Consider the following 19,990-nt stretch of genomic DNA (forward strand, 5'->3'; position numbering starts at 1 on the left):
CTCCACTTTACACTCAAATTCCTTCCAAATTCCTCATCCACTCTCTTCTTACTCTCTCTTACTAATCTTTTCACCTCTCTCTTTCTTTCTACATATAACTCTCTCTTCCGCCTCTCAACTTCTTCCACGCCCCTATTTCTCATCCATTCATTGTATGCTTTCTTCTTTTGTGCTACAGCCCGTTTCACCTCTTCAGTCCACCGGATCTAAATCCGATAGAAAATTGCTGGGCAAAGATGAAGAAAATCATGGCAGAGATGAAGACACCCAATCTGGACAACCTTATGACTGAACTGACAAATGTTTGGTTCAAAGAAATGTCCTTAGATTACTTTAGATATCTAAGTGATTCCATGCCAAAATGCATCCAACTGGTCCTGAAAAACAAGGGAAACGTCTCTATCTATCTATCTATCTATCTATTGCCAGACGCCTCAATCCCTTTCGGGGTGGCCACAAACAAATCGCCTCCACATCGCCCTGTCCCCTGCCAATTCACTGCCCTGCTCCCAACTCACACCCCCCTCTCTCATATACCTCTCCACCCCCCTCTCTCATATACCTCTCCACCCCATCCCATTATCTCATCCTCGGCCTCCCCCTCCACCTCACTTACATACACTCTCTTCGTCAGTCTTTCACCCTCCATCCTCTCTACATGGCCAAACCACCTTAGTGTATTCCTCCTAACGCTTCCTATCACATCCACATCACAACGCTCCTTTATATCCTCATTTGTCAGCCTGTCTCTCCATGTGACTCCACAGGCTCCTCTTAAATAGCTAATTTCCACTGCTCTCACTCTTGACTTGTGTCCTTCCAGCAGTGTCCAAGCTTCACTTCCATACGTTAGAGTTGGTATCACAATACTGTCATGTAGTAACTTTTTCACTTCATGCTCACTTCCCTGCTTCTTATCACTGCCCTCAAGGAACCAGCAACCTTTCTTGCCTGCTGTACCCTTTCAAGCACTTCACCCTCCAAACCTCCATCCTTACTCATCACACTACCCAAGTACTTAAACATACTCACATTTTCCAACTCCTCACCATCCAACCTTGCTCTACATTCACTGACTTCACCTCTCTCAAAGACCATCACTTTACTCCTCCCTGCATTCACCTCTAGATTCTGTTTCTTACACAGTCTCCGAAACTCATCCACCAAGCCTTGCAGCTCCCCTTCGTCTTCACACAACAACACAGTATCATCTGCAAACAACAGTACAGGGAGTTTCCAAACACTACCCTCTCTCACCAGGGCCACTCCAACATCCACTACTCTACCTTGTACCTCTTTTATTACCCCATCCTTGTACAGATTGAACAACCATGGAGACATGACACATCCCTGTTTCAACCTAACCTTCAAAGAGAAAAATTCACTCAGTTCACCATCCACATGCACTGCAGCCTTAGCACCATCATACATACTCTTCACAGCATTCAACATCTTCCCATCTACTCCATATATTCTTAATACATTCCACAATCCTTGTCTGTCCACCCTGTCATATGCTTTCTCCAAATCCATGAAAGCCTCATACAACTTCTTTCCCTTCTCTAGAAACTTTTCCACTAAAGATCTGAGAATGAATATCTGATCTACACAACCTCTTCCGTTCCTAAAGCCTCCCTGTTTTTTTTCCAACTAATTCCTCTGTTCTTTCTCTAACACTGTCAATAAGTATCCTACCATACACTTTTCCTATTATACTAAGAAGACAGATGCCCCTTTGATTACCACACACTTCTTTTTCCCCTTTTCCTTTGTACAAGGGAATAATTAAACCTGACTTCCAATCCTCCAGGACTCTACCTTCCTCCCAGGCCTAGCTGCACATTTTCCACATCCATTCTACTACTATCTCTCCCCCATACTTCAGCATTTCACCACAGACTCCATCAATTCCTGGGGCTTTCCCCAGTTTAACTTTCTTCATTGCTTCCACAACTTCTATCCTACTGATTTCTTCCCGTCTTCTCACCTCGCTCCTTCTCCCAGCCATTCCCTAGCCACTTATTCTCACATTACTTCCATCCCCTATGTTCAACTATTCCTTAAAGTGTACTCCCCATCTGCTCACTTTTTCTCCCTTCTCCACTAGTAATCTACCATTTTTATCTTTCACCCCCCTGCTAACTTCACTTCCACCCTGTCTTACTCTTTTCACCTCTTTCCAGAACATTTTCTTACAGTCCCTCCACTTTACACTCAAGTTCCTTCCAAATTCCTCATCTGCTCTCTTCTTACTGTCTCTTACTAATCTTTTCACCTCTCTCTTTCTTTCTACATATAACTCTCTCTTCCGCCTCTCAACTTCTTCCACGCCCCTATTTCTCATCCATTCATTGTATGCTTTCTTCATTTGTGCCACAGCCTGTCTCACCTCTTCATTCCACCACGCTGTTCCTTGCACACCCCTCCGTCTTCTCTTCATCCCACACACCACATCACTTGCTGCACATATTTCTTCTGTAAATATCCTGCACACACCTTCCACGTCCCCCATCTGCTCCACGTCATATTTGCCCAATCGTTCCTCCACTTCTCTCTTATATTTTGCCTTTTTCTCATCCTCTTGTAACCTTTCCACTCTCCTTACAAATACTCCATCTTCCCATCCTTCCCTTCTTTTATTTCTCCATCCTAATTGGACCTCGATTCTGGCCACCACCAAGTAGTGGTCAGAAAGTTCACTCCCCCAACCTCTATAAGCTCTTGCATCCATTACACATTTTTGCATCCTTTCATCCACACACACATAATCAGTCATTGCCTTCCTTTCATTCAGTTCACCACCCACCCTTTTCATCACTCGCCATGTATACCTGCGGATCATTTTGTGCCTGAAGAGGGTATTGGCTATCACCAACCCCCTCCCAGCACAAATGTCCACTAACGCACTGACATTCTCATCTATCTCAGCAGGCACACCCCACTCACCAACTATTCCATCCACCTTCACATTCCCTAGTTTACCATTCATATCACCGATCAAAAACACTCTCTCATTCATTCCAAACTTTTCCATGCACACTTCCACATTTGTCCAGAACTCTTCTCTCACTCTGCTCGCATGATCTTGCGTTGGCGCATACATACACACAATCGCTCACATTTGTATTCCAACTTTCAATCTTACCCACACAATCCTTGACCCAACTGATCCATACTCTCCTATGCTCTTCTTCCATCTTTTACTCACAACTATACATAATCCTTCTTTTCCCCTCTCATTCTCACCTACTCCTGCACATATGTGTTACAGGAAAGGGAGTCAGCATGGCCAGACAGAGAAGGCAAACATGTATAGAGTTAGGAAACATTCAGAGCCAGTAAACCCAGGGAGCGTGAGGGAATGAAAGCAGGTCAACACGTGCTCCCTGGGATGCAGGGAGGCAGTCTGTCACTGCCGCAGCCACTGCTGCTAGATGAAGTGCCCATGCTAATTGGAATAAGCATTTTTGCATGAATCATGCCTTCTGGATACCAGCATAATTTGGATAATATCCTTCTGGTAATAAGGAAGTTTACTGAACCTGTGTGCTTTTTTTCAGTTGTTGAAATGGTAATTTGTATCACCAAAGTTCTACCACTAAGTATGATTCTGTTACCTCAGTTGCAGGGACAGTTTTGTAGGGGAGGTAAAATGTGATAAGTACAGTACAGTACTGTGTGCAGTATTTTTTAGATTTCAAGAAAAACATGCCTTAAATACTTCTGATGAAAGCTTTTACTTATGTGTAAAGGTAAAGTTAGCACTGTGAGTACAGGAGCACTTTATGAGACTGTACAGTACTTGATTGGTTTGTAGAGGTTAAATCACACAAGGTCATTGTTTACACATGAAGGTGGCAGAGTTGTCTGTGTGACAGATTCTGGCTGGCAGACAGCCATGTGGGGGAGTTTGCTGGCTAAGTTGGAGCTGTGTCAAGGTCGTCATGCTACCACTTCTTAACATTTGAAGCCACAATAAGGACAGTTATAAATATTTACACTCGATAAAAAACTATATATACAGTATCTTCAACCAGGTGATCAGTGGTTTATGGATGAAAATTTTGCTGTTAATTTTTCCTATGGCAGATATTTTTGACTGGAGTGAAATTTTTTGTATTTTATAAAGGTCCTTCATTGTGTATTGATAAAAACGGCAGGCATCCATCATTCTCTTCAACCAGGAGAGTACGGTATGTTTTCACCTGATAGTTTGTTTGTTACCTCCGCCAAGGAGGTTATGTTTTTGCCTGCGTTGATTGGTTTGTCTGTTAGCAGGATTACTCAAAAAGTTATGAATGGATTTTGCTGAAATGTTTTGGAGGGGTAGGGTATGGCCCAAGGAACAATCCACTAGATTTTGGTGGTGATCTGGATCATCATCATCCTGATCTAGGAATTTTTTAAAGGATTCTTTACCACTGCAGGATAGTGGCAGTTTCAACATTTTTGTTTCGGAATCAGTAAATGATGCCTATAATGCATGCACTTCAGCCTTGATGGAGGTTTGCAATCTTGGATTGCTCTTCTGTGTTAGTTTGTTTGTTAGCAGGATTGCTCAAAAACTAAAACAGAGATTTGGACCAAATTTGGTGGGTGGATAGCCCATGTCCCGGGAACAGTCAACCAGACACAAATCCTGATCGTATTACAGATTCTGGGACGGAAAACACTTTGCGAAACCCTAATCAGTGATGAGAAAACCTGACCCATAGTAAAGAGTGTTTGGATATTACATTGTCCATGTCGGAGAGATGTGCTCCACTGAGTGCTCCTCTTGTTAACCCCTTAAACTCGGGGCGTCACTTTCGTGACGCTTGGGAGCAAGGGATCATACTGCGGGGCGTCGCTTTTGTGATTCTGTGTTATTTTGAATTCACCCGGGCTTCCAAGTGGGGGCTTGTATCATCTATCAGTATTGCCAATGTCCAACACTAGTCAGCACTCCTAATCTCATCTGTACTCCCATCCATTGTTGACAATTTAGCCATTTCTCCCCGTACTTGACTCCCCTCCCTATCCTCTCGCCTGCCTGGCCGTGCTACGCTAAGTAAATCTTCCCTGGAATTTTTCACTGATTTCATCCATTGAAATAAGCCCTATGCCCTATTCTTATACCAAATAATATATACAAGAAAGAAATAAGGTAAGTGAGAGTGCCATACACCTGGAATTGGCTAATTATCACCTGACAGCACCTCACGTGCACTCGTTCGCTAATTTTCGCTGTTTTTTTCCCCTTGAAATATGCCGTATAATCTATTTTCGTAATAAATATACATGTAAGGAGGGAAGGGAGAAGCCTAAGTGATATTTTCATTCACCTGGAACTACCTAATTTATAATGTATTGCCTAGATTTCCTGCCAGTCATTTCAGTGCTATACATAGCTGTTTCAAGAGCTAACGGTAGTACTGAATATCCCCTAAGTAGGCCTCTACCCTGGCCCTCCCTTATCAGTTTACTCTCATCTTCCGAAGTGGAGGTACGTCTGTTTCCTCTTGCTGACTTAAGGGACTTTTTCACCCCCATGCAAAGGGCCCTGTGACCTTTACCCCCTACTAAACCTCGTGTGGAAAGAGGTAAAGGGCTGACAATTGATAAAAGAGTGACTACGATCTTTCTATTGAGTAAAACAGTGCAAGTGGAATTGTAAATAATGTGTAAATAATGTGTAAACGGCAAGTGAAAGTAATGAATGTAAATATACATGAACAGTGGAAAATAGTTTTATAAGTTACTTCAAGTGATAGTGCATAACAGTGTAAATAAAATAGAAATGTAAATAACGTAAATAAAATAGAGAACGTAAATAGAAATGTAAATGAGTAGTATTATAAGAATACGAGTATATACCCTAGGAGTAATGAAATTGAAAGTTTCACTCTAGCATGTCTGAATACGGTACTATGAGTTATGAGAGTGAAGATGAAAGTGACATTTACTCTCATTGCTAGTATACAGGACGAGAAAGTGAATGCTATGTATTTTACTGAAAGAAATTGAATCCCTACAGTTACAATAAACTAATACTACTGAAGGAAACTTATGGATAAAGACTGTAGATATATATAAGTGTTATATAGTATTAGAAATATAAAGTGTGAGGGGTTTTATGAATACTGTAATAAATGACAGAGTACCAAGGGCGAACTAGCACAAGTGCGACGGTCAGACGCGCTCATAATTTTCATTGCTTTCACAGTGTTTTTTTTTTTTGGAGTATGGATCCCAAACTACTTGAAAATCATAGAGTAGTGTTTATAGTGTTAATATCTGGCTGTGGTAATCATATTACGGGTTGTCGGGAAGTGTAAAGTGGAGACTTCGTTACCCAACTTCAGAGGTCTCCACAAGTCCTACGGTAACTGACGAAGGTTCAACAAACATTCCAGGAGAAAGCTGAAGGTATGTGCCATAAGCATATGTAATTTCAATATTCTAGGACTAATAACTGATTTTTGGCAAATATTTTTTGAGAGTGTGTCGGAGCCCGAATAACCCCGCGGCACACGCAAAACATCGGTAAACATGCCCGTGGTGTAGGGGTTAATGAACAATTAACTGGAGGGTATTTTTAAACAGTCTGTCCACTGCATCAGAATGTGAAGACTGAAAAAGTTCGAATAATCTTTGCATACTTTAACACCATTAAAAGGTAACTACATCAAAAATAGAATGTAAGTACAGTGCATCCCCACAGTACGCGAGTTCCGAGTACGCAATCCACCTTGTACGCGATGACCTCCTCCCCCCCCCTTTTTTTTTTTTTAATGCGAATTGAACTCCTTGTAAGCGAAACTGGCAGCGAAGAGTGGCCCAAATCCGGGGTTACCCTGAGTACGCAACATTGCCCCCCCAAGAAACGATAACGGGTAAAGCTGAGCAGCCATATTCTTGTTGGTTTAGTTAAGCCATATCCTTGTTGATTTACCTAGGCAAGCCATAATCTTGTTGGTTTACTTTATCTTAGGTAATATGTCTTACATAGTTTCCCTGTATAGTACAATACTTAGGTCTGAAAGGCATCTCACCCCCCCATGAAGGGGGGGGGTGCTGCCCATATGTAATTTTTCCCATAAGTTTATGTATTCACAGTACGCGAATTCCTAGTACACAACGTCCTCTGCTGCCCATATAGGCGCGTACTAGGGGGATGTACTGTACTGTAATTAACAGTTTTGTTTCTTACACTGGTTTCACAACAATGGATGCCAGTATTGGGCATATACTGTACTGAATTTGTTTGTGTGTCTTATTGGGTTTCACCTTCCCATTTGGCATAATTGAAGAATCACTTGACTCATTTGGTTTCGTAACCCCATCAGTATGATGCTGTACAGTATAGTTCATTGTAATCAGGTCACTGCAAGATGAGTTTAGCATATTATAGGAGGTTCTCTATTTCAGGTCATTGAAATCACCAACTCCACCAGTTCAGAAAGTCTTTCCTCAGCTAAATGAGATTGTCTGGAGATAGTAGTATATACTGTACTTGCAGTCCCAGGTTCCTCTGATCATGAATTCAGTGGACCGCATGCCAGGTCATCCTAGTGCAGTCCACCATCCTTCTTTTGGGGGATAGGGAGAGAGTTGAAGGATGTCTGTATAACTGGCAGTATTGATGTTACCAGTATCTGTCTGGAGATAGCTAATGGCATCACCAGGTTTAAAGGGTTAAGCCTTCATTTCTCTTTAAGTATTTGTGTTGTCTATGGATCGCAGTTCTGCATGTACCATAATTGGAGATTTACTGCCTAGTAAGTCCTGGTTATGTGACTCTCTTTTTTGTCATTCTTTTTAGTACTAATTGCAAAGTAAATTACAGTGAAATTAACCACTAAATTTTCATTGCTAGCTCTAAAGTTGACTAACAAGTTTCTCCCAGTTCAGAGTACCAGTTGAGAAGTGATATTTTAGAAAACACTCCTAGAGAGGTGTTGAAGTGAGCAACAAGAAAGCTTGAGATCAAAGAGCAGCTGGTGACAGCGGTTATGACAGTGTACGAAGGTGCTCACACCCAGGTTAGAATGAATGGAGGTTTAAGTGATTAAATTTTCTATGGATGTTGGCATGCATCAGGGGTCAGTCTTTAAACTCATTACTGTTTGTCGTGGTGCTTGAATCTCTATCTCTTTACTTCAGAGCTGGACTCCCATGGGAGATGATGTGTGCTGATGGCTTGGTATTGATGCCAGAGAATGAGGGAGAAGCAGAGGAAGGGTTTAGTAAATGGCGAGATGGAATGGGTTTTAAAGGTTTGAGAGTAAACTAAAAAAATAAGTGATGATGCATTGGGCTGGGGACAGTACACTCAAACCTTGATTTACGGGACTAAATGGGGAATCAACTTGTCTCTTACTTGAAAATATTCCTTGCTTGAAAATGTCCATTGTTTTACCACATGTAAAGACAATCTTATTATGAAATACAAGGATTGTTTCACTTATCTTATTTATGTGATGTGGTTGAGAAGATTAGGAGAAATACACTGAGGTGGTTTGGACATGTGGAGAGAATGGAGAATGAACGACTGACTAAGAGGGTGTATGTAGGTGAGGTGAAGGGAGGGAGAGGGAGGGGTAGACCGAGAATGAGGTGGAGGGATGAAGTTGAGAGGTATATGAGGGAGGGGGGGGTGAGTTGGGGGGAGGGTAGTCAAATGGTGGGTGACAGAGCGACTTGGTGGCGTTTTGTCTGCGGCCCCCCTTTGCGGGATTAGGGCGTCGGGCTATAGATAGATAGATAGAATTTTATTTTATGGGTACTGTATAAAGAAACATATTAATGTGTATAACCTAGACATTACGGATCATTTTTGAATGGTCTTGTCTGTTTGTCAGGTGGAATATGGAGTCCCTTAAATCCGAAATCCCTTAAATCGAGGTTTGAGTGTATTGTCAAAGCGGAGAGAGTGTGGCCACGTGCAGTTTGCCACAAGGATGTGGGAAGTAACTCCATCTTATGCAGGGTTAGTGATAGTGGGTTTTTAAGAGATGTAGCGGTATTAGAAGTAGGCTTCGAGATAATGCTGATGTCATGTGTGTAATGTGTCGGGGAAAGCATACAGAGATAAGTGGGAGGGGACTAATCTTGCTGGAGAGTCTCTTGACTTTGTTGAGGAGTTTCATTATTTGGGGGACATGTTAAATGTTGGAGGTGGGACTGGAGCTAGTTGTCTTCTGTGGTTATGTAAATGAGTGGTTGGAAGAAGTTGAGGGAGCTGTTACCTTGCATGACATTTAGAGGGCTCTCCCTCTGTAATATGGGGTCCTTGTGTGCAGTATGTGTTAGGACTGTAATGCTGTACAAGAGTTACACCTGGGCAGTAATGGAAGAGGATAATTGTAGGCTCAAACATCCAGAGATGATAATCATTAGGCAGATGTGTTGTGTATCCCTGAGTGAGAGGCCTGGGGGGGAGGTTAGGATCATAAATGAAGAGCTGAGAGGAAGGATGGGAATATATTAGTGTTATGATGAGGGGGGTAAGATTGAGATGATTTAGGGATGTGGAGAGGATGGAAGATGACAACTGGGTGCAGAGGGTAAGAGGTGTGAATGTTGAGGGTAGGGTTATGAGAGGCAGACCAAAAAAGACCTGGGATGAGTTCATAATGTGACCCCAGGGATAAGGGACTGAACTGGGAGGTTGCCAGAGATTGAGCAGTGTGGAGAGCCACCATTAGGCAACTGAGGTTGACATATGCAAGCATATTGGAGCCTTTTTAAATGAAAAGCAAAATGAAGCTCCTGATATGTAATGAGGTCTACCTGTACCCATTTATGTTTTTCATTAGGTTACACAGCCTTATAATGTTTGTGCTTTTATTTCCAGACTATGGTGGGAAGAAAAGTGTGCCGCAGTATGTGCGTAAAAAGGAGTGGGAGCGCAGTGGTGGTGGAAGTGGTGGTGGTGGAGGGGTGGAGTGTGGGGGGCGGCGTGGCGGATGGGGGAGGGGGGGACGACCAGTTCCCCGCTTCGTCCGACCCAGGGAGAAGGCGGGTGGCAAGGTGAGATGCAGTTTTAGCTTTTACTGTATTTATTCTCTCTCCATTAAATTGGCATAAATCCATATGGTCCAGTACAGTAAAATTTCACTACCTGTATTCAGTGTTAGTAATTTTTCCTTTTGCTTACAGTATGCTCACCAAAAGTTCTTGAATGTCAATGGTATAGTTGGTTTGTTTTCATCTGACAGCTGGGACACTGCCACAACTTGAATACTGAGTTGTGGTTACATGAAATTTGGTGAGCCCTAGTTATGTGTTAGACATTTCTTACAGGTTACTAAGCAAATCCACTATCATATTTGACTGCACTAAGCAATCAGCTGAACTGGATGAGGTCAGAGATCTCAAGGTGGATGTGAGAATGAGCAGAGTGGGGCATCATTTTGAAATGGGTAGTATACCTGACAGAGTACAGCAAATTATGTCTTTACCCATAAGTACTGTATATTGCCCAGCACTTAAACAGATTATATTGTTACAGTACAAACAAGAGAATTGTTTTCTGATTCTTCCTTTGTTTTACCTAATTGCAGTTTGCTTACAGTGTTTGAGAAGTCTTTGCTGACTTTGCTGAAAGTGTATGTTGAATATCATTACTGTACACTGAGCCTATGTGGGGAAGACCTTTTCTTAAAATGCAGAAGTCTGATGTAGGTACCCACCATTTAGAGGGGAATATTTTTCTGAATAACTGTTTATGAGTTTATTTATTCATCCATCCATCCATCCATCCATCCTGTAAAGTACTTGCTTCTCCTCACTGGCTCACTCAACAAACGGTGTTGGGTGTGGAATGCTTTTGTGTGAATATCTGTATTTATGTTTATCTACTCATCCATCCTGTCAGCACTTTGTTTTCTCTTACTTATCTGCTCGTATGTCATTTGGCTGTATTGATTTTACACTATATGATATTCTTAGAGGGCCATATGCTAGGTGGCAGGGGAACTTACTAGTACTCAACTTCAGCATTATATTTCTCATATTACACCATTTATATCCACATCTTTGTTGCTGAAGCAATCTGTCTGTACTAAAATATACGGAGTAGTTCATATATAAGGCAGTCTAATTTTTGTGTGTTTCAGGGATAGTTCAGTCAGCATCACCAGTGTCTGCTCTGCATCATCTACTTCCTGTAACCTTGTCCATGTTTTATATTGTCTGTTTTTATGCATCTTCTGGTATCAACTGACCAAAAAGTTCAGAAATTTCACAAAGCAACCCAAATGTCATCATCCTTACACGAGCAAACGGAGCCATCCTTGCAACACAGAATTTCTGTATGATATATAGACCACCTTGTATAAATAACACAGAAGAGAATATCAAGGTGTAATATGCAAATGATTGAGGAAAAGACATGTACAAAATCACCAAAGCCAACTAGAAATGTATCCCTAAATCTTTTCCATTTACAGTATATTTATTAGGTTTAAGGAGTCAATAAAATCAGAGTCCAGTATAATTGGTTGTGCTGTAGTGTTAGAAGTACTGTACAGTACTGCATCTTTAAATGGTTTGGCCATATGGATAGTGAGAAACTGACTAAGAGTGTGTGCAGTATGTGAGTGAGGTGCAAGGAGAGAGTGGGAGGGGTAGACTGAGGATGAGATTGAAGAATTGGATGGAGAGGTCAGTCTAATTTATCTCTGTATCTTTTGCCATATGCCTTAATCCTGTAAGGGGTTGCCACAATCAAATTGCCTCCATGTCGTCCTGTCCCACACCATTTCACTGCCCTACTCCCAGCTCACACCCCCCTGTCTCAGATACCTCTCCACTCCATCCCTCCATCTCATCCTCAGCCTCCCCCTCCTTCTTGCCCCCTCCACCTTACTTGCATACACTTTCCTTGTTACTCTCTCACTCTCAATCCTCTCCACATGGCCAAACCACCTCAGTATTTCTCCTAATGCTTTCTGTCACATCCACATCTACACCACAATGCTCCTTCACTTCCTCATTTGTCAGTCTGTCTCTCCACATAACTCCACATTCTCCTCTCAGATAACTCATTTCCACTGCTCTCACTCTTGACTTGTGCCCTTCCAACGAGGTCCAAGCTTCACTTCCATACGTGAGGGTTGGTATCACAATACTGTCATACAGTGACTTTTTTACTTCCATGCTCACATCCCTGCTCACATCCCTGTTCCTTATCACTGCTTTCAAGGAACCAGCAACCTTTCTTCTCCCTCATACCCTTTCAAGCACTTCACCCTCTAAACTTCCATCCTTACTCATCACACTGCCCAGGTACTTAAATGCACTCACATTTTCCATTTCCTCCTCATTCAGTCTCTGTACATTCAGTGGCTTCATTTCCCTCGAAGACCATAAGTTTACTCTTCCTTTCGTTCACCTTTAGATTCTGTTTCTTACACACACTCCCAAACTCATCCATCAAGCCTTGTAGTTGCCCTTCTTATTCACATAACAATATGGCATCATCCGCAAACAACATTACAGGGAGTTTCCAAACACTGTCCTCTCTCATTAGGGTCGCTCCAACATCTGCTGACCCACCTTGTTCCTCTTTTGTAACCCCATCTGTATACAGATTGAACAACTATGGAGACATGACACATCCCTGTTTCAGTACAACTTTCAGATAGAAAGATTCACTTAGTTCACTATCCACATGCACTGCAGCTATAGCCTCCTTATACATACTCTTCATGGCATTCAGCATCATCCCATTTACTCCATATATTCTTAATACTTTCCACATTCCTTGTCCATCCACCCTGTCATATGCTTTCTCCAAATCCATGCAGGCCACATACAACTTCATTCCCTTCTCTAGAAACTTTTCCATTAAAGACCTGAGAATGAATATCTGATCTACACAACCTTTCCTCTTCTTAAAACCTCCATTTTCTTCAACTAATTCCTCTGTTAATTCCCTAACTCTGTCAGTAAGTATCCTACCATGTCTGTCTATCTATCTATCTGCCAGATGCCTCAATCCCGTTTGGGATGGCCACAATCAAATTGTCTCCACGTCGCCCTGTCCCTCGCCATTTCACTGCCCCGCTCCCAACTCACACCCCCCTCTCTCATATACCTCTCCACCCCATCCCTCCATCTCATCCTCGGCCTCCCCCTTCCCCCCTCCACCTCACTCACATACACTCTCTTCGTCAGTCTTTCACCCTCCATCCTCTCCACGTGGCCAAACCACCTCAGTGTATTCCTCATAACACGTCCTATCACATCCACATCCACACCACAACGCTCCTTTATATCCTCATTTGTCAGCCTCTCTCTCCATGTGACTCCACAGGCTCCTCTTAAATAACTAATTTCCACTGCTCTCACTCTTGACTTGTGTCCTTCCAACAACGTCCAAGCTTCACTTCCATACGTTAGAGTTGGTATCACAATACTGTCATGTACAGTACTCGTCAAAATTATTCAGCGTTGTCTGCCGGGCGTGCAATACTTATGGCCAATAAAGAATCACCCATTTTTGGGGGTAAAAACTGAGCCACAAGTTTGCGCTGCGAGCATGACGTCACAGTAGCCTGAGGCCTTCCGACACGCTAGTTGGTTCCCGCCTCAGTCGCCCACGGCCTGCCTGAGAGAGAGGAACTCCTCCGCGTGTCCCTCTCAAATTGCGCCATTTTATACTGAGTGTCCCGCAGTGTTTTGGGGTTTACCACTTTGTTATGGCACCTACCCGTGAACTATCGAGTGAAATCATATCCCAGATCATTGCTCTAAAGGAGGCAGGCCACCAGACAAAGGAAATTAGTGAATTGGTTGGTGTGGCACGATCGACAGTGCGTCGTTGGTGTGTGTGGTTTCGATTGGAAAACAGTGAAGTTCCCACAAAGAAACCGAGGTCTGGTAGGCCTAGGAAAACTTCCCCAAGGTCTGTTAATGTTTTAAAACGTGCAGTGGAGTTTAATCCTTGTGTGAGTGCAAGGAAAATTAAGGAGAGCAACCCGGAAGTGTTTGGTGAGGTGTTAGTGAGAACAGTGTCTCGTATGATGCATGAGCTTGGTTACACAAGTCATAGGCCTGTGAAAAAGCCTCTTCTCACCAAGAGCCAGAGAATTCGTAGGCTTGCCTTTGCTAATAAATATCTAAACTGGGATGAGAAGCAATGGTTGTCAGTGTTGTGGTCTGATGAGGCAACGTTTAGTGTTACCTGTACAGAGGAGCACATGTGTATCGACGCAAAGGTAGTGACCCACTTGACCCACGGTATGTAGAAAGCACAGTTAAACATCCTGATTCACTCATGGTGTGGGCTTGTTTCTCGGGTCAAGGTTTGGGGAAGCTTGTTGTGCTTCCCAAGAATGTTAGAGTGAATCACGATGTTTACCTGGAGCTTCTGTGTGATCATTTACCAGACTCATTCGAGCTAACAGATGCATGAGTGTTTCAGCAGGACGATGCACCTGCTCACAAGGCCAAATCGGTCACCAGTTGGCTTCGTGACTGCGAGGTATCATTCATGACAGACTGGCCAGGAAATAGCCCAGACCTCAACCCGATTGAAAACCTCTGGTACCTCGTAAAGAAGAGTCTCCAAGGGAAGGACGTTAGCTCTCTGCCTATGCTGGAAGCTGCCATTCGTGACTCCTGGGACAAAATACCCCTCCAGCACCTCAGGAGCCTCGCCCTTTCACTTCCAAGACATCTCAGGTCCGTGAAGAAACGTAAAAGCTACCCCACGAAGCACTAAAGTAAATAAAATGCATTATTTATAGCCAACGGCCATACCACGTTGAGTACACCGCTTCCCGTCCGATCAGCGAAGTTAAGCAACGTTGGGTCTGGTTAGTACTTGGATGGGTGACCGCCTGGGAACACCAGATGCTGTTGGCATCCCTACATGTCAAGTGGGGTTGGTGGAGGATTAGTGCCCCTCCCTGTAAAATAATTAACTCTAAGCCCTTGGCCACCCTGTTTGGGATACATGGCATCTGGCAATGAATGAATGAATGATATGTTTTTTCAATGTTGAAAGATTTGTTTCTTAGGAGGGACGCATGACGCTCAATAATTCTGATGAGCACTGTAGTAACTTTTTCACTTCCATGCTCACTTCCATGCTTCTTATCACTGCTTTCAAAGAACCAGCAACCTTTCTTCCCTGCTGTACCCTTTCAAGCACTTCACCCTCCAAACCTCCATCCTTACTCATCACACTACCCAAGTACTTAAACGTACTCACATTTTCCAATTCGTCACCATCCAACCTCGCTGTACATTCACTGACTTCACCTCTCTCAAAGACCATCACTTTACTCTTCCCTACATTCACCTTTAGATTCCGTTTCTTACACACTCTCTCAAACTCATCCACCAAGCATTGCAGCTGTCCTTCGTCTTCATTCAACAACACAGTATCATCTGCAAACAACAGTACAGGGAGTTTCCAAACACTACCCTCTCTCACCAGGGCCACTCCAACATCCACTACCCTACCTTGTACCTCTTTTATTACCCCATCCATGTACTCCTACCATGTACTTCTCTTGTTACGCTAAGCAGACAAATGCCCCTATGATCACCACACACTTCTTTTTCCCCTTTTCCTTTGTACAGGGGGAATAATTATACGGTACTAGACTTCCAGTCCTCTGGAACTCTACGTTCTTCCCAAGCAGGGTTGGCATTGATTAAATCAAATTGATTTAATCATATGATTAAGTCATTGATTTTTTGCTTTAAAAATTCATGACTTTTTATTTTTTTTATTTTGTTTAAAAGTTAACAAAAATAAAATCTGAAGGTTTATGAAAGTTGTGTATAACTTTGTGTTGGCATTCATTTATTCAGGTACTGAAGCATTAAGTTAAAAGATTTTGGAGATTGGTGCCATTAGAAATTGCTACATTGTATGACAAAAAATATTTTCATTTGTGTAACTAAGTACTGTATTAAAATTATTTTGTACATCTGAAATAATGAGCCATAACTCAAAAACCAAAGCCATAAGACTGGGTAGGCTATGCTTGGTCACTTAAGGCCATGTCATAATGATATCAGCTTAAGATTTTTCTGTGTGGTAATATAATCATCTTTGGTATATGCTGTCTTGATTACCACTGGCAACTCAGCCTTAACCCCTTAACCGCGGGGCGTCACTTTCGTGACGCTTGGGAGCAAGGGATCATACCGCGGGGCGTCGCTTTTGTGATTCTGTGTTATTTTGAATTCACCCGGGCTTCCAAGTGGGGGCTTGTATCATCTATCAGTACTGCCAATGTCCAACACTAGTCAGCACTCCTAATCTCATCTGTACTCCCATCCATTGTTGACAATTTAGCCATTTCTCCCCGTTCTTGACTCCCCTCCATTACCCTATCCTCTCGCCTGCCCGGCCGTGCTACGCTAAGTAAATCTTCCCTGGAATTTTTCACTGATTTCATCCATTGAAATAAGCCCAATGTCCTATTCTTATACCAAATAATATATACAAGAAAGAAATAAGGTAAGTGAGAGTGCCATACACCTGGAATTGGCTAATTATCACCTGACAACACCTCACGTGCACTCGTTCGCTAATTTTCGCTGTTTTTTTCCCCTTGAAATATGCCGTAGAATCTATTTTCGTAATAAATATACATGTAAGGAGGGAAGGGAGAAGCCTAAGTGATATTTACATTCACCTGGAACTACCTAATTTATAATGTATTGTCTAGATTTCCTGCCAATCATATCAGTGCTAGACAAAGCTGTTTCAAGATATAACATTGGTAGCTCTGAATATATATCTCCTAAGTAGGCCTCTAATCTATTTTCGTAATAAATATACATGTAAGGAGGGAAGGGAGAAGCCTAAGTGATATTTACATTCACCTGGAACTACCAAATTTATAATGTATTGTCTAGATTTCCTGCCAATCATATCAGTGCTAGACTTAGCTGTTTCAAGAAGTAATATTGGTAACTCTGAATAACCCCTAGCAGGCCTCCACGCTGGCCCTCCGTTATCAGTTCACTCTCATCTTCGAAGCGAGAGTACGTATGTTTCTTCTTGCTGACTTCAAGGCCTTTTTTCACCCCCATGCAAATGGCCCTGTGACCTTTACCCCCACTAAACCTCGTGTGGAAAGAGGTAAAGGGCTGACAATTGATAAAAGAGTGACTACGATCTTTCTATTGAGTAAAACAGTGCAAGTGGAATTGTAAATAATGTGTAAACAGCAAGTGAAAGTAATGAATGTAAATATACGTGAACAATGGAAAATAGTTTTATAAGTTATTTCAAGTGACAGTGCACAACACAGTGTAAATAAAATAGAAATGTAAATAACGTAAATAAAATAGAGAACGTAAATAGAAATGTAAATGAGTAGTATTATAAGAATACGAGTATATACCCTAGGAGTAATGAAAGTGAAAGTTTCACTCTAGCATGTCTGAATGCTATGAGTTATGAGAGTGAAGATGAAAGTGACATTCACTCTCAATGCCAGTATACAGGACGAGAAAGTGAATGCTACGTATTTTACTGAAAGAAATTGAATCCCTACAGTGACAATAAACTAATACTACTGAAGGAAACTTATGGATAAAGACTGTAGATATATATAAGTGTTATATAGTAATAGAAATATAAAGTGTGAGAGGTTTTATGAATAATAAATGACAGACTACCAAGAGCGAACTAGTGCCAGTGCGACGATCAGACGCGCTCGTAATTTCCATTGCTTTCACAGTGTTTTTTTTTTTTGAGTATGGATCCCAAACTACTTGAAAATTGTAGAATAGTGTTTATAGTGTTTGTATCTGGCTGTGGTAATCATATTACGGGTTGTCGGGAAGTGTAAAGTGGAGACTTCGTTACCCTACTTCAGAGGTCTCCACAAGTCCTATGGTAACCGACGAAGGCTCAACAATCATTCCAGGAGAAAGCTGAAGGTATGTGCCATAAGCATATGTAATTTTATTATTCTAGGACTAATAACTGATTTTTGGCAAATATTTTTTGAGAGTCTGTCGGAGCCCAAATAACCCCGCGGCACACGCAAGTCATTGGTAAACAAGCCCGCGGTGTAGGGGTTAACCAGTAGTGTACAGAGAGGACTTGAACAGGTATGTATTTGGATTCTGGGCAGTGGCTTTCAGCCTGAACCATCAGTGGATTGACAGGACATGAAATTAACAGTATTCAGTATACTGGTTTTGAAATATTAGCTATATAATGAACAGAAAATCAAATAAATAAATAAAATAATGAATTAAAAAAAAAAATCACTGATTTTTTAATTAAAGAAAATAAAAATCACCAACCCTGCTCCCAAGCCAATCCTCTGGAACTCTGCCTTCCTCCCAAGCCAATCTGCACATCTTCCATGTCCATTCTACTGCTATCTCTCCTCCATGCTTCAGCATTTCACCACACACTCCATCAATTCCTGGAGTTTTCCCCATTTTGACTTTATTCATTACTTTCTTTTACTTCCATCTTACTGATTTCTTCCTCTCTCTTCACCTCCCTCCTTCTCCCAGGCATTCCCCAGCCACTTAAACTTGCATTACTTTCATTCTCTGTGTTTAGTAGTTCCTTAAAGTGTTCTCTCCATCTGCTCATTTTTTCTCCCTTCTACACCATCAGTCTACCATTTTTATCTTTCACTCCCCTGCTCTCTTATATATCACTGTGTGTGTCTAACTCTCATAACCTCCTTCCAAAACATTTTCTTATATTCCCTCTACTTTACACTAAAATTCCTTCCAGATTCCTTATCCACTCTCTTCTTACTTTCTCTTACTAATCATTTCACCTCTTTCTTTCTCTCTACATATAACTCTCCCTTCTGTCTCAACTTCTCCCATGCTGTTTCTCATCCTCTCACTATTTGCCTTTTTTTTTTTGCGCCACAGCCTCTTTCACCTCTTCATTCCACCATGCTGTGCCTTGCACTCCCTTTTCTTTTCTGTTCACCCCACACACCACCTAACATGCTGCACAGATTTCTTCTGTGAATACCTTGCACACACCTTCCACATCCCCATCTGCTTCAAATTATATTTATCCAATTGCTCCTCCACTTCTCTCTTATATTGTGCCTTTTTTCCATCCTCTTGCAAACTTTCTACTCTCCTGGTATGTACTGCATCCTCTTGTCCTTCCCTTCTCCTGGTCCTCCATTTCATTTGTACACTCAAAATAGTATCGTGCAGGAGGGGTACAATGATATCTGAAATGATCAATATAGTTGTGTACTCCCTGGAAAATAAATAAATTATTATCTGAATATGCCTTCAGTACCAATATCAGCCATAAATTGTCATATGAAACATATCTATGACATGTAAGCATGTTTGACAACTTGGGGGACAATAATCAAACATTTCCAAAGTCCATTGTCCATGGAGTCAAATTGTTCTGGGCCAAATTTGCACCAATACTTTTTTGATCACGTGTACCTTGACTTTCACCACCATCATGTGGTGGTGGTAATTCGAGAGAGGGCAGCCTGGTGGTGGAGGAGAGGGCAACATAAAGGCGATTTGCTTGTGGCCACAAGGTGTGTGGCTATAGGTAAATATATGAGTCTGTGTACTGCACCTGAAAATTGGAAAAAATAAAAGCATTTAGAATTAACCAGAAAATGATTATATAAGGTCATCAAGGGGAATAGGCGGTCATCTGCCTATAAATGTACTGGGTCGAAGTACTGTAGTCTTAGGGTCCCTTCACCACAAAAGGGTTATTGAAAAAAAAGAGTTAAGTCAGCCTTATTTTATGTTGGTGATGGGTAAAAGAATATAAATTTTTTTTAACATAAATTGATACTGTAGGTCTAAGAAACTGGCAGATTAGCTGTATAGGTACAGTACTTAAATTCATTTATTCATTCATCTAATCCCCTGTTGCCTCATGAGGAGTGTAGGAGCCCGGGGCTAGGCAAGTTGTTCCCGGGAAAGAAAAAAAGTCACTGGGGTTTGATGCAGTTAATTGGGACATCATAACAGGCTTCACATCACCCCATTATTTGGTTAA

General features: G+C 41.9%; 1 protein-coding gene and 1 non-coding gene across 2 annotated transcripts in view; both read left to right on the plus strand.

Moving 5' to 3' along the window:
* Window positions 1–9,960: 9,960 nt before the first annotated feature.
* The window catches only part of LOC145394826 (E3 ubiquitin-protein ligase RNF10), a gene marked incomplete at its 5' end in the record, with an annotated part of 50,059 nt that continues 40,029 nt past the window's right edge, over window positions 9,961–19,990 (plus strand). Inside the window, one exon of the mRNA XM_080268625.1 lies at window positions 9,961–10,014. Within this exon, the coding sequence (XP_080124751.1) occupies window positions 9,961–10,014 (54 nt within the window). The remainder of the gene's footprint in view (window positions 10,015–19,990) is intronic.
* On the plus strand, window positions 14,738–14,856 carry LOC145394837 (5S ribosomal RNA). The gene has a single exon (XR_013896484.1). It is a non-coding gene; the product is annotated as a 5S ribosomal RNA (ribosomal RNA).

Source organism: Coenobita brevimanus, chromosome 28 (assembly GCF_032717465.1).
Source record: "Coenobita brevimanus isolate Jiangsu-jjx chromosome 28, ASM3271746v2, whole genome shotgun sequence".
Taxonomy (NCBI): Eukaryota; Metazoa; Arthropoda; class Malacostraca; order Decapoda; family Coenobitidae; genus Coenobita; species Coenobita brevimanus.